This window comes from Sinohyriopsis cumingii, chromosome 5, assembly GCF_028554795.1.
Source record: "Sinohyriopsis cumingii isolate HCF-2022 chromosome 5, ASM2855479v2, whole genome shotgun sequence".
Classification (NCBI taxonomy): Eukaryota; Metazoa; Mollusca; class Bivalvia; order Unionida; family Unionidae; genus Sinohyriopsis; species Sinohyriopsis cumingii.
Window position 1 is genome coordinate 119,415,983 of NC_142965.1, and position 14,758 is coordinate 119,430,740.

At 35.6% G+C, this 14,758-nt stretch overlaps 1 protein-coding gene across 2 annotated transcripts in view; it reads right to left on the reverse strand.

Annotated features, from left to right (window-relative positions):
* The window catches only part of LOC149800065 (phospholipid-transporting ATPase IF-like), a 164,413-nt gene that overhangs the window by 26,715 nt on the left and 122,940 nt on the right, over nt 1-14,758 (reverse strand). For both annotated transcript variants that reach the window (XM_089959617.1, XM_089959618.1), the window contains exons 28-29: nt 14,567-14,673; nt 9,502-9,673 (exon numbers count right to left, since the gene is read on the reverse strand). In XM_089959617.1, coding sequence (XP_089815743.1) covers nt 9,502-9,673; nt 14,567-14,673 — 279 coding nt within the window. The remainder of the gene's footprint in view (nt 1-9,501; nt 9,674-14,566; nt 14,674-14,758) is intronic.

The following is a 14,758-nucleotide window of genomic DNA, read 5'->3' on the forward strand; positions in this document are numbered from 1 at the left end:
GAAACATTAGAACCCTTGCAGCATACTAAACATTAACAACTTTTGATGACATTGGATTGCAGTGTTCACCATGTGTAATTGGTGGAAAATTCAAGAAATATGAAAAGAATCTAAATTTCTATAACATACCATCTATACTCACTTATAATTAAGTCCAGCTGAAAAATGGACAGACCCATATCTAGCACTACATAATCTGCCAGTAGATCTGAGTCTATGCAGAATGTTGGGAGTAATCAGTAGAGTGAAAACACTGATCCCCATTTGCCAGTACATTATGCAATGGAAGATTAAGGTCTATGTTCTATGCAATTAGACCCGACTTGTAAGCAAGTATAAATATATTATCTGGGTGATTGACAGACTCAAAATGTCCGAACAGTGTCGAAATGATTAGCATTTCAAAGCAAAAAAGCTATGCATTTATGTCTGCTGAAGGTCTTTGGCAATATTTCTGCACAACTAGATAACATACTTTCTGGCCAACTGATATAAATAAATAGGTACAAGTTATATGTTTAAAGCTATCATTTTGCCAATTTTAGATAATTTTGTGATGGTCAGTCTTATTAACTCAAAGTACATGTACTATGGGACACTCTCATATCAATATATCATTGTGCTAACTAACAATGCACTGCAATTTAGTGGATCCGGTATAATCCTGCAGTAATATGTACACACTGCATCTGTGATGACCTTTGGTGTGTGGTCATCTATCCAAAGTCAACATTCTACCCTCAGATGACTGGCTTTTTCAGTCCAAATACAATGGTCATACAACAAGTAGTTGAGACTACTTCACAAAAGTTCATATTTAAAACTTTTTAATACTTGTTCTAAAATTACAATAAACAAATCAAATTTTAATTTTACCCTGCAGTGTGATTCCTGTGCTTCGATATGACAATAGCTGTAATATAAATGTAGATTAATATGCAGAAAGACCAACATGAAACTCTATGGGTGTCTTGTGAGCTTCCTGGTCCAATATGGATGCATTTATATTGCCACTTAAAAATAATCTTGACTAAGTCTGATGGTCTGAGAGTGGGTTAGACTGCATAAGAGTGTATGAATGTGAAAGAGCAGTGCTTGCTTACCAAATCTACAATCCATGTGTAATTGCTATTCTTCAAAGGGCATGGGATTTATAGCAATACAATTTATTTATAAAAATTCATGCATCATACAAACCTACTGTCAAATATAAAATGTTTATTTGGATCCTTTAAGATGTTATGAATGGAAATTGTGGTAGAAAAATAATCTCTCAAATGGACTGATGCTCTATTATCTGAAAAGAATTTCCAGGAACTCATATTATAAGACTATTATCTTTTGGAATGCTAAGTGCAGAAGTGATAATTTTACAATTAACTGTTGGCAACACTTTCATTCAGGAACAATAAGACACCATAAGTGTTCTGGCGAAAATGTTATGTTGATGTGACTTATCATTAAGCAGGTGTAGCAACAAAAAGTTTTTCCAGATAGTGCCACTGCAGCCATATTTAAGGTCAGATCAGCACCATTTTCATTCCAGACCAACTTGTTGTCACAACTATTCTTCTGGTGAAAACACAAAGTCTGTATCAATAATAAGATTTTCAAGTTGAATGTCATGGTAGATATACTGTATGTCAGATCAGCATATTTTTTATTTAGTACAAGATCAAAACAAGTATTCTGGTGAAAATCCAATGTTCATAGGGCATTAAGAGTAGTAGCAGTAAGATTTTCAACATGGCCACTGTTGTAGACTTACTGGATATCGGATTGGCAGAAGGTTTATTTACAACCATTCACACGCCAAAACAAATCTTTTTGGTGAAAACCTCACACTGATATGACCATCCATTTCAGGTGGAGCATTGATAACAAGAATGGCAATATTGGATGTCATTGGGGAGGCCCCTATTTTAATCTGGACCAACCAGATATCATGTCTTCTGGTGAGAACCCTAATCTGATAGGTCTTTCCATTCAGTAGATGAGCTATTGGAAGATATTGGATGTTAAATTGGCAGTGTTTACATTTATGACCAACTAGACATCATTAGAAGTCATTCTGTGAAAACATCACATCAGTATGACCATTCAGAAAGAGCAGCAATTATTTTCAAGATGGCTTTTTTGATGACCATATCGTGCAATACAACTTTCCTTTAGGACTAACTAGACCTTGCGATGAATGTGTAAAGTTTAATCTTTAGGACCAACTAGACCTTGAGATGAATGTGTAAAGTTTAATCTTTAGGACTAACTAGACCTTGAGATGAACGTGTAAAGTTTAATCTTTAGGACCAACTAGACCTTGAGATGAATGTGTAAAGTTTAATCTTTTGGACTAACTAGACCTTGAGATGAATGTGTAAAGTTTAATCTTTAGGACTAACTAGACCTTGAGATGAAAGTGTAAAGTTTAATCTTTAGGACTAACTAGACCTTGAGATGAATGTGTAAAGTTTAATCTTTAGGACTAACTAGACCTTGAGAGGAATGTGTAAAGTTTAATCTTTAGGACTAACTAGACCTTGAGAGGAATGTGTAAAGTTTAATCTTTAGGACCAACTAGACCTTGAGAGGAATGTGTAAAGTTTAATCTTTAGGACCAACTAGACCTTGAGAGGAATGGGTAAAGTTTAATCTTTAGGACCAACTAGACCTTGAGAGGAATGTGTAAAGTTTAATCTTTAGAACTAACTAGACCTTGAGAGGAATGTGTAAAGTTTAATCTTTAGGACTAACTAGACCTTGAGAGGAATGTGTAAAGTTTAATCTTTAGGACTAACTAGACCTTGAGAGGAATGTGTAAAGTTTAATCTTTAGGACTAACTAGACCTTGAGAGGAATGTGTAAAGTTTAATCTTTAGGACTAACTAGACCTTGAGAGGAATGTGTAAAGTTTAATCTTTAGGACTAACTAGACCTTGAGAGGAATGTGTAAAGTTTAATCTTTAGGACTAACTAGACCTTGAGAGGAATGTGTAAAGTTTAATCTTTAGGACTAACTAGACCTTGAGATGAATGTGTAAAGTTTAATCTTTAGGACTAACTAGACCTTGAGATGAATGTGTAAAGTTTAATGGCAATCCATTGAGTAGTTTAAAAAGGAGTAGCAATAACAAACTTGTGCTAATGGATGGAGGCTATCTGATGTCATTTGACAGACAACAAGCCATCACAAGAATTCTTCTGATCAATGCCAAGTACAGCTAAATACAAGAGTCCCTCCTAGGGACTGATACGTTTAATCCAAAACAAGAATTTCCAGGAATCGAAGATAAGATTGGTTTTTCTTTTAACTGCTGAGTGTTGAAACCATATCTGATATTCTGGAGCAATAACATGATTTTCAAGATGGTGCCTGTCTAAATAAATCATCACATATTATAATTTACTAAATGTTCCATATTACAACCTTATCTTGCCTCTAAAAGCAATACCAGTGTTTTGGCATTCACAGGTGAGACAATACATTTACATTTTCAGTGTGTTCTTAAGACTTAAATTCACATAAAACTGAGGTCATTAGAAAGCACGACACAATGTCAGTTTTCCTGAAATATGCAGCAATGCTTTATTTGATGCCTGGTTTTAAAAGGCATCATAAAATGCATTGTGATTTTTGTCATTTTTGGAGAAGGCTACTAGAAAAGGCAGTACTATATTAATGGGAGATACTATGCTAAGGGAAGGTAAACTGTTAAATAGTAGCTTATATGCACTGAATAGCATTGTTCACAAAATTATTTAAGAGCTGGCGTGTGAGACAAGGAAGTGGTGGAGAAACAGGAAATAAGGCAACACATGCTAAACTCACAGTCATCACTACTTAAGTCGAACAAAAGACCACATCCAATTACAGAGCAATGGGAGAGGGGTTCCTTCTCCCCTCCCCTGGGAGAAATGAAGTGGAATCTATGCACCAAAGAAATCAAATTGTAGACATAAAAATAAACAATCTTAATATATAAGGTTATTAGGGGTGAAACGATCATACTCCTCTGCCATGTATTGGTATGTTCATGATACACAACCTATGATGTGATACATTATCAATACAAATATCAACTTGATCATTTTTCATCTTTAGAAGGTCTCTCAGTGGTGCCATTTTATGTGTTGACATACTGGTTGCAATTCTAGCATGCAGTTTACAGACTGACATAGACCTATCATCTGTTCTCTTACCATACATATCCTTAACAAAACAAAATAAAACTTCCAAACCGAAAACATGTTAGGTGGTTTTTATCAACCTTTAAGGCTATTTCAGGCTACTCCATCTGATCAGGTGCAGGACTAATTTTGGTCACCACACCCTTGTTTTGCAATTTTTGAATGCTAATATAACATTACCAATTTTTTGTCTTCACTAACATTTGGAAGGTATTAAGGTGTTATCTTGAAAAAAGAGAAATTCCTTTTGCAAGATAAATCTTGTATAGAACAAGTCCAATTATGGAAGCAGAGAGGACTAACAACCAAATTCTTTATATTTTACTTCCTGATGATGCAAAACTGCTGTGGACACACAAACTTTTTTCTGTGAGACAAAAAGGAATCATCAACAACACAGACTCCCCTTCTACAAATCCTGAAGGTGACTATAACTCGCACAGCTTGGAATCTGTCCCCTTGCCATTTGTGTGCTGAATTTTTTCATCCTGTCTTTTGCTGATGACATATCAGTGTAAGAGGAGAAATTCCAAACCTGATATCCATGTATGATTTACATACTTTATGTATCATTTAAAATCCACTTTTGCACAAAGTTTCTATGTTGCTTTGTATCTATTTGGATCAAATTTGGATATAGTACTTCTGATATGTTGCACAGTGGATAAGATCCAGTTAGTTTTGACTTGCAGTTATTGTTTTACTCTGGACCTGAATAAACAATAAGCACCAATCAGTACTGAATGTAACATATTTCACTGCATGACACACCAGAAGAGTAGTCCTAATATTCAATACAACAATATATGAAAGCAAAACTTCTCATAAAAGTGGTATTAAAGTGATCAATAGAATACTTAAATCAAACACGGTGAACAATTCTGGAATATACTCTTTATGTTGATATATGTTATCCATGGCAGAGTATGTTGACAGGATGAAATGGAATTTTGGAGGTGGGGGGGCTGATTTCAAACCATGTCGGATAGTTACCACGTGTATGCTTGGGTCTTGTCAATAGTTTTTCTTTATTATTGACATAACTAAATGCATGTTCCTACTAAGGCCATTAATTCCCAATCTAAAGAACACAGACAGAAGATTAATAATTATTTACAACTGCTTAAGATGAAAATAGCTTGCATAGGGTAAGTATCATTTTTATTGATCATTCGGCTCTTGTATTAACATGAAGAAAAAAATACTAATACATCGCAATATCGATTAATCGTTTCACCCCTCGCAGTTATATTAAGCTTTGAGACAAATTTTTAAAAAATTCTTGGGAAAATTTTGATCATTTTAATCAAGTAACATAATGATGGAGTCCTTAACTAAACAGTACTAAAACCAAAGCTACAAAATATTTTACCGTAAAACCAATTAATGCAACCTTGTTTTTCAAGATATAATAGAAAACAACGTAAATCTTACATTTTTGTCCACTAAAGTGATTAAAACTAACTTGAGTACTGAGAAGAGTTACATACCATATATACTCACTCTTAAGTTGACATATTCGGGTGTGGGGCCCCGAGTGGCCAAGTGGTCTAAAGCGCTCTCCGTTACGGATCACTGCCATCTCACCTCTGTCTGCGTAGGTTCGAGTCTCGGATTCGGCCAATGTAGGTATGTGAGAAAGCTTGCCAGTAGCTTCTTGAGGGTCGGTGGTTCTTTCCGGGGATTTCCCGGGTTCTTCCTCCACAATTAATACTGGCCGCCGTGTATAACCTATCGTGTGCTGAAAAATGGCGTTAAACCCTAAAACAACAACAACAACAACAACATATTCGGGTGGAGGTTTACTTTTTGTGTTTTCATGCTCTCGGTTTAACTGTTTCATGACAGTATTCATTAAACAATACTTGTGTCTACAGTTATTAGAATTTTAATAATTTTAAAATATTACGGGTAAATTAACTACTATCAACTGCAAAGTGAAATGCCCTTCAATGTTGTTTATTGTAGGTGTTTATTAGCACATATATTGCTTCCACTTTTGTGCAAGTTTTGACAACTTGTATTCCTATTAATATTTGTTTTGCCATATAAACACTGTTTGATTCAATAAAAGATTGATGTAATTTTTATTTTCCTTTTCATTAAGTTAGATCTAAATTAGAAGTGTTATTTCTCAAGCTTTCTGCCAAAGCCCATGGCCCAATATGCCCTTGGCTTGTAAAGGCAACACTCACAGCTATGAATGACAAGTAAATGTACTTGCTCAACATCTTCCAGTGAAAGTTTGACCTTAATTCCTTAGTTTGAAAAGGCAGAACCTTCTTTGTTTCCCCGCATGACAACCCTCCAATTGAGCAGCAAGTCTGATACTTGCTCAGTGCCAAGTAATAGAGGGTGGTTATTTGAACAGCGCCTCCAACTCACTGATGACAAATCACCCCATCAAACAGACCTGACTTGCAAAATATACCCTGACTTGTATGAGAGTACAAAAGAATTGACTTTTTATATCCCTAAAAAGAGGGGGGTGGAGTGCTTATAGTCTAGTCGACTTATAAGTGAGTATATATGGTAATTAGGAAGATTTCTACAGATTTGCAGCATGGTGAACACTGAAACCTCTGTCCACATGTAAATATATTTATGGTTTAGGTAAGCGCTAACTAGAGTAAAATGTAAACTTAGCAGATGGGTGATAAAAGTCATTTTTAATGTGAAAGAAAATTACCTTTCTTCTACTGTAGCAGCCAGAGACACAACAATAAATATCACAATATTCAAACAAAAGGGTTCATACCACCACCTAAACCTATACATCAATCTAACAATGTAAAACAAGAACTGAATATTTCAAACACAAATTCGATAATTTCAGGTAAGGGCTGTTTAGTTTAAATATAAATGGTACCCAGAGAAGGCAGTTCCTTATAGCATAATAGAATATGATAAGGTTTATAATTAAAGATGCCGATGCCAATGGATATCAGGGTACTCGGAAACATGATCATTCATAATAACCCATTTAATAAAATGAGTAATAGGGTACCCATTTACCATATACAAGTTTTCTGCCAGTGCTTGTAAAGGCAGCGCTCACTTTGTTTTCGAGTTGACAATGCTTTTTACTGAGTCGTGAATGTGTGTACTTTTTCAGTGCCAAGGAGAGATATGCCTTTTCCAGAAAATAATAGACCTTAATCCCATAGCTTGTTTTCCCATGTGACAATCTTTTGATTGTGATGCAAGTGCGGTATAGTGTCAAGAAATGGAGGGTAGTTATTTGATCTTGCTGCACACAAATGTTCAGTTGCAACCTTGAATAGATTTCACAAATTGTATGATCAAAGTGTTATTTACAAAGCTCAAGCTCAGTCTCTAAATAATCATCTGCATACATACTAGTGTGAGGACAAGGAATGGGGTTTGATGCAATTTACGATGACTAGACCATGATAATTTACTAAATGATGATGAAGAATTTCAAAACTTTATCAAACAAGGAAGACAAATTCTTGGACTTTGTAGCATATGACATTAGATAGTGATATTTAACGGGTACTGTGAATTTTAAAAACTTAACTTCAGGTGTGTACATATTTAATACAATTTCCTTTTGCCTGAGTATCTGGATAATCGATCATTAGAATTGATGTGTACCCAGTAGGAGTTTTCTAAAATTCTGACAAATTTATTTATAATTATTGAAAAAAGATCATAAGAAAACAACACAAAATACTGAATTGCATCTACGGGTAACTACTCCAAGTAGAAGGTGCCTTCCCTGGTCCCAAGTATGTTATACTGAATATCCCTCTTTTGACTGGTTAAGTATCCTGTTTTTAATTAGGCCATTCGGACACTATCCAAATTTCTTAAAATATTCTCTGAACCAGCCAAGCTGTAGACTGCCTAAATAATTTATCCTGTTTCCAATTAGACCATTCAGACACTATGTAAACTTCTCTAAAACAGTCAATCATTGACTGCATAAATATCCTGGTTCCAGTCAGCTGTTGTAATCCAATAAAACCAATCCCTTTATACACAAGTAAATATCCTGGTCCCAATTAGCCCATTCTCATCATGCTTCTCTGAAGTGAACCCTTTGTTGACTTACCACATACCCTAGTCCAAATTAAGCCATTATCCTGGTCCCAAATATGCAATTCTAATAGTAATGAAACTTTTTCATCCAGATCCTCTGAAGACTGGCCAAATATCCTGATCCCAAGTAGACAAATCTGAGACCAGTCAAACTTCTCTAATTTGGCCCCTCTGTTAACTGGCCAAATATCCTACTTCATATTAAAGTATTCTGATGCTAATGAGATATCTCTAAACCAGTACCCTTGAAGACTGATCAGATATCATGGTCCCAATTAAGTTGGTCTGTTACTAGCCAAACTTCTCTCAACTGCGCCCCCCCCTCCTCCTTAAACTAGGCAGATATCCTACTCCCTGGCTAAATATTCTGGTCTCAATTTCACCATTCTGAGTTTAATCAAAATTCTCTTATCTGGCTTCTGTAAACCAGCCCCTCTATAGACCACCCAAATATCCTATTTCCAATTATGCCATACTTATAATGAAACTTTGCCAAACCATTTTATTCAACTCATTTTGTAACTTTCATATATTAAAAATGAATACTTGTTCAAGATCCTCTCAATATATGATAGCAGTTATCCCTACCTTTTTAATGACCTAACTGAACACAAAACTGCCTTTGTAATTGTAACATATGACCTTGTTCTTGTCATGCATGAACATGTATACCAAAAAGTTATATCAAACACTGCATTAACTGTGACACACTACAAAACCCAAAACAGAAGGTTATCAGGAAGACTTCCAAGCATGGACAAAATATCCACAATAATTTCTTCAATTTTCCCAGACAATTCATGTACCAGTGAGATATAAACATGTTAAATATCACTAACCTCTTAAGAATATACATTCTGCATGAATTCATGCAAAACAGATTCCAGTGAAAAGCTAAAAAAAAGTTCCTGAAACTCTCCATAATGACTGGCCAAAATTCTGACCAACCCCTTAGGTGAGTTTGCACCCTGGATTTTCTTACCATGACTGGTCCTCTATCTCCTACAAGTCTAGGTACAACGATCCAGTCAGATTATTATATTTTTTCAAAACCCTATACTATAACACCATATTATATTCTGATAATGTCCTTTATTTATGGTCTTTTTCAGAATATAATAAAGGAGATGATGGAAATAGAATGCACTTTTTCAAATTCTAACTGGACTGATAGTAAAACATTTAAAAACTCACAGCCATTTCCCATCAATGAGTGGCTTCCAAAAAGACAGTTTTTGAGAGATTACCTACCCTGTATGGATCCTGTAGATCCTGCTTTAGTCTGGAGTCCCTATAGACCTTGAGGACCAGATCCGGGATAAGGGCAAGGACTATTAATACAATCATCCCCAGCCAGACTGATACACTTGTCCACATCTTGTTGAATACATAGTAAGCATCGTTATGAGTTACCATCCATGTCCTAAAATAAAGTATGTTTAGAAACAACATGGCATTATACTCAAATTTAATGTAGTGTATGCACTCACTTATAAGCCGGGTATAACTGAAAACTGCTCAGACCCAAATCTGCCATCGCATAATGCACTGACAAATCTGGGTCTATGCAATTCATTAGGAGTGATCATTGCGGCAAACAATACAGGCTAAACATGCCAAGGGGTACCAGGGCACTCGGATACCTGCCCATTCATAATTATCCAGGTAATAAACTGACCCATAGGGTACCTGTTTAATCCATGTTTAAACCCTACCCCTTAAAAAAAAAAAACTATGTTCAGATCGACAAGTAACCATATCTACCCACCTGCAAGTCAATATGTTTCGAAGTTGGTATGTCAAATAAGAAATGTTTCTTCAAAGCATGACGAATTAATGTGTAAAAAATTACTTATAATTGGGGGGTGGGAGTGATCATATATGAAATATAGAAACCAACAATGACAAGGATTTCAACAATTTACAACAATCGCTCCATTCCCAATAAATATGATTACCTTCATTAGTAAAAGCCTGTAGTTAAACTGCATTTCTTTTGTTTATGCCAGTTGCTAGTCTGAGCTGCTTTGACACTTCCATTGGTGAGATTAAAGAATGTGTTACTGATGAGAAAATTACATGAATAAGCACCTGGTATTTTGTATTATTAGTTAATCATTATGCAATACTGTATTCAGAGGGGACAATGCAGCAATTTGAAATCAATTACTATTTTAAAAATTTAAAATGGGTAAAACATTGAAAGTGTGCTATGCAACTGAATAAAAATAGTGCTCAATGCAACCTGTGTGAAATTATGTTGTCTGCTATAAGTGGTAATATGAGTTACAGCAAAGGATTGCAGGCTCATCAGCACAGTGGAAGGCAAAGGATTTTGCAGTCTGATAAAGAATTGTAGAGCTTGATTATGTTAAATGCCGAACATCTGCAGCATTGATTAAAGAAATTTATTTGCAAGGGATAAAATAAATGGCAGTGAACTGGAGGTATCTGAACCTAAGCCACAGCTGAAAAAAGCAAGGAAACTTTATCGATTGTTTCATTTTATTACAGTGCCTTAAATTATTTGTATGTTTTGTTTTCTTCATATTTTTACATGAATCATACTAAACGAGCATCTCTTTTATTTACAATGTAATCCCCAAAGAATAGATATCTGCAAGCCATTGTCAACCTACAACAAAGCAGTTCAGGTTTGTACACACGGACTGAAATTTCAATAAAATACCGATCATTAGGAAGTTTTCTAAAATTTCCACATCTATAATACAATCCCTGATCTGCTGGGGCTTTATGCAATGCCAGATCAGGGTCCATATTGTCTGTAGTTAGACCAAACTTACATGCAAGCACATACCGTATTCATATGTTTTAATGGGATTCAAACAGCATGCAATAGGTGAAACAAATTTCACATCAAAAGCACAACATGCACATACATATAATGTATTGGATTTAATGGTACATCAACACAATCCTGGCTATAAAGCATTTACTAAAAGGTATGTGAAATAAAAGATAAAGAAACATTACAATCGATATTTTAAGTCACTAATCTTCCATTTAGAAACGGGTGATTGCAGATAGCTTTGGCTGCCCATTCAATACTCTTTATACTAATGTGACCAGGAAGCCAACACTGCATAACATATTTTACAGACTGTATGATTTCTATGTTGCTGATGTTGTGGGGTTTAACGCCATTTTTCAGCAAATGATAGGCTATGCATGGCGGCTAGTATTAATGGTGGAGGAAGAACCTGGCAAAACCCCCGAGAAGAACCACCGACCCACGAGAAGCTACTGGAAAGCTTTTTCACATACCCACATTGGCCGAATCCTTGACTCGAACCCATGCAGACAGAGGTGAGATGGCAGTGATCCGTAATGGAGAGCGCTATAGACCAATCGGCCACTCTGGGCCCCCCAGACTGTATGAGGAAATCATGTTTCTGTATGATCTTCAATAATAATGTGCTGTTCAGACTAAACAAATTCAAGACTCTCATGGTAGAAAAGGATCCTAAATGGATGATGATTTTTTACAGTACTGACAAGATTGATGTTTGCTGCTTCAAGATGAGGACACATTTCATATGCCAAAATATGAAATGATGCTTGGTTTCCCATTGCTGCTCACATTAGTTCATGTCAAGACTTAATTTTTGTCTTGCCCTGTGGCCAAGTAAAGTCATTCTGGATACAAAGAGAATTTTTGGAAGGTTACTTCTCTATTCAAGCGATGTTTGATTAGGATTTTGTTGGCATTAAGTGGCATTTTGGAGTCCAATTTTTTTCTGGCATCGCAGAATTTCTGGTCTTGTTCATTTTTAACATTTTTTATTTCCTTCACATGCTCCCATTATAGGGCAACCTCTGGAATAAGAGAATTAATCACCCCGGCAATTTGCACATCATATTTTCTCCATGCATAATGATCCATCCTGCCACTCCTGCCCACATCCAGACAGAATGATTTTATCTTGCAACCATCCATGTCGTGCTCACATTTCGGGTAATTAAAGCACTGCAAAGGATCAAGGATGAACTGTAATGTTTAAGAACCCTGCTATGATACCTCTATGATCAATGCATGATATATATGACCAATGCATGATACCTCTGATCAATGCATGTTATCACTATGATCAATCCATGGTACCCTTATGATCAATGCATGATATCTCTGATCAATCCATGGTACCTTTATGATCAATGCATGATATCTCTATGATCAATCCATGGTACCTTTATGATCAATGCATGATATCTCCATGATCAATCCATGGTACCTTTATGATCAATACATGAAATATCTATGATCAATGCATGATATCTCTATGATCAATCCATGGTACCTTTATGATCAATGCATGATATCTCTATGATCAATCCATGGTACCTTTATGATCAATGCATGATATCTCTATGATCAATCCATGGTACCTTTATGATCAATGCATGATATCTCTATGATCAATCCATGGTACCTTTATGATCAATGCATGAAATATCTATGATCAATCCATGGTACCTTCATGATCAATGCATATTACCTCTCATCAATGCATGATGTATCTATGATCAATTCATGAGGTCTCTGTGATCAATGTGTGATACTTATATGACCAATACATGGTACCCGTATGATCAATTAATGATACCTCTAAGATCAATGCATATCTCTATGATCAATGCATATCTCTATGATCAATGCATACCTCTATGATCAATGCATATCTCTATGATCAATGCATACCTCTATGATCAATGCATATCTCTATGAGCAATGCATGATATTTCTATAAGCAATACATGGTACCTGTCTAATCAATTAATGATACCTCTTTGATCAATACATGATACCTCTGATCACTGCAAGACATCTCTATGATCAATACATGATACCTCTGATCACTGCAAGACATCTCTATGATCAATACATGATACCTCTGATCACTGCAAGACATCTCTATGATCAATGCATGATACTTCTATGATCAATACATGGTACCCAAATGATCAATTAATGATACCTCAAAATGAGCTGAGAGATTTGTGTGGATACTTTAAGGAGTATCTCCAAAAATTATCAGAGTGAACTTTACAACTACACTCTGAATGTAACTTGGCTGAACTAAGTTTAATAACACCATCTGGCTCCTAAGCCAGACTGTGAAATGCTTTCACAGTCACAAAAGCTTTGTTAGCTTTTGCTTCTTATTAGTTGACTCAATGATGACAGACTATTGCAATTCACACACACCCAATGTTTCCTTTTTCCTAGTCAGTGGTTGAACTATACCTCATCCTTTTCTGGGACAAGGTCTGCCATTACTGATTGCTGTTGTCTGTTGGTTAGCGATAACATAAGAAAATTATATTGTCACCCTGCTAATAAAGCTACCTTTGATACCAACAAGACAGAGCGAGTTACACCCATTTATTACATTTCCCATGTTAACTTAACTGTCTCTTCTCACTGTCCTTAGGGGCCATTACCTTGTACAATTCCAAAATTTACAGTATATGTAATGGTGGCCTCTGAAAGTAAGAGGCCATATGGAAATTGAAGCTGTCAGTGATCTAACCCCTAAAGCATTGCATGAGAAGCCAATAAATTACCCCTGGCCCTTTTGACAATGTATCTAGCCTAAAGTTGAAGCTGAAGTAGTATGTTGCATTGACTATTCACTTTTATGGCCTGAAAATCTACATATATGTCTATCATCATCTGTCTATGACAGTGATTCCCAACCCTGGGTCTCAAGGCAATTCCGGAGAGTCATGGAGAGTAGCCAGGAAATGTGGGTGAGGGTGGCAAAATTTATCAAAATATGGAAATTGGGTCATGAGGCTCAAAAAGAAAATACTTTTTAGGTCATGGCCAAAAAAGGTTGGGAACCACTGGTCAGGACATGTGGTTTTAACAAAATCATTCTTACAAGTTTAGTTCACAATCAACAAAGAAAATAAAAAATATATCTTTTGATATAAGAAAATCTATTCATGTTATACATGCATAAAAAACATGCCAACCCAATTTCATTTGTCTATATCAAGTATTTTATGTTAATATTCAAACCAAAAAGCTTCGTGGAATGGATAGACAGACTGACATAAGTACAGCGGGACAGGAACAAATCAAAATGCTTCCTCTGCAAGCAGTAGTGGCATTCGACATAAAAAAAACCCAGAAAACTGGTATATACAGCAAAACAGCATACAGGTTCATCAAGTTCCACTGTATCTCTGATATCTTGCAATAAATACTGCTGTATATATTAAACACATATGTACTTTATGCAAAGCAATAATTCATTTCTAAATTTAACAAAAGAATATTACTACTTACGGCCATATAAAAGCATTGTACACCCCAGTCAATAAAAGGTTTCCCAACAGGGCAAAACCAAAGGCAAAGAATACTGGCCAGGACCAGTATCGAATAAGTAGTCCCAACTGTAAATAAGAAGTAAATAATAAGTAGTATATAGGAATGAAAAAGTGCTTGAAAGCATGATGATTGATCTAACACATACTTACT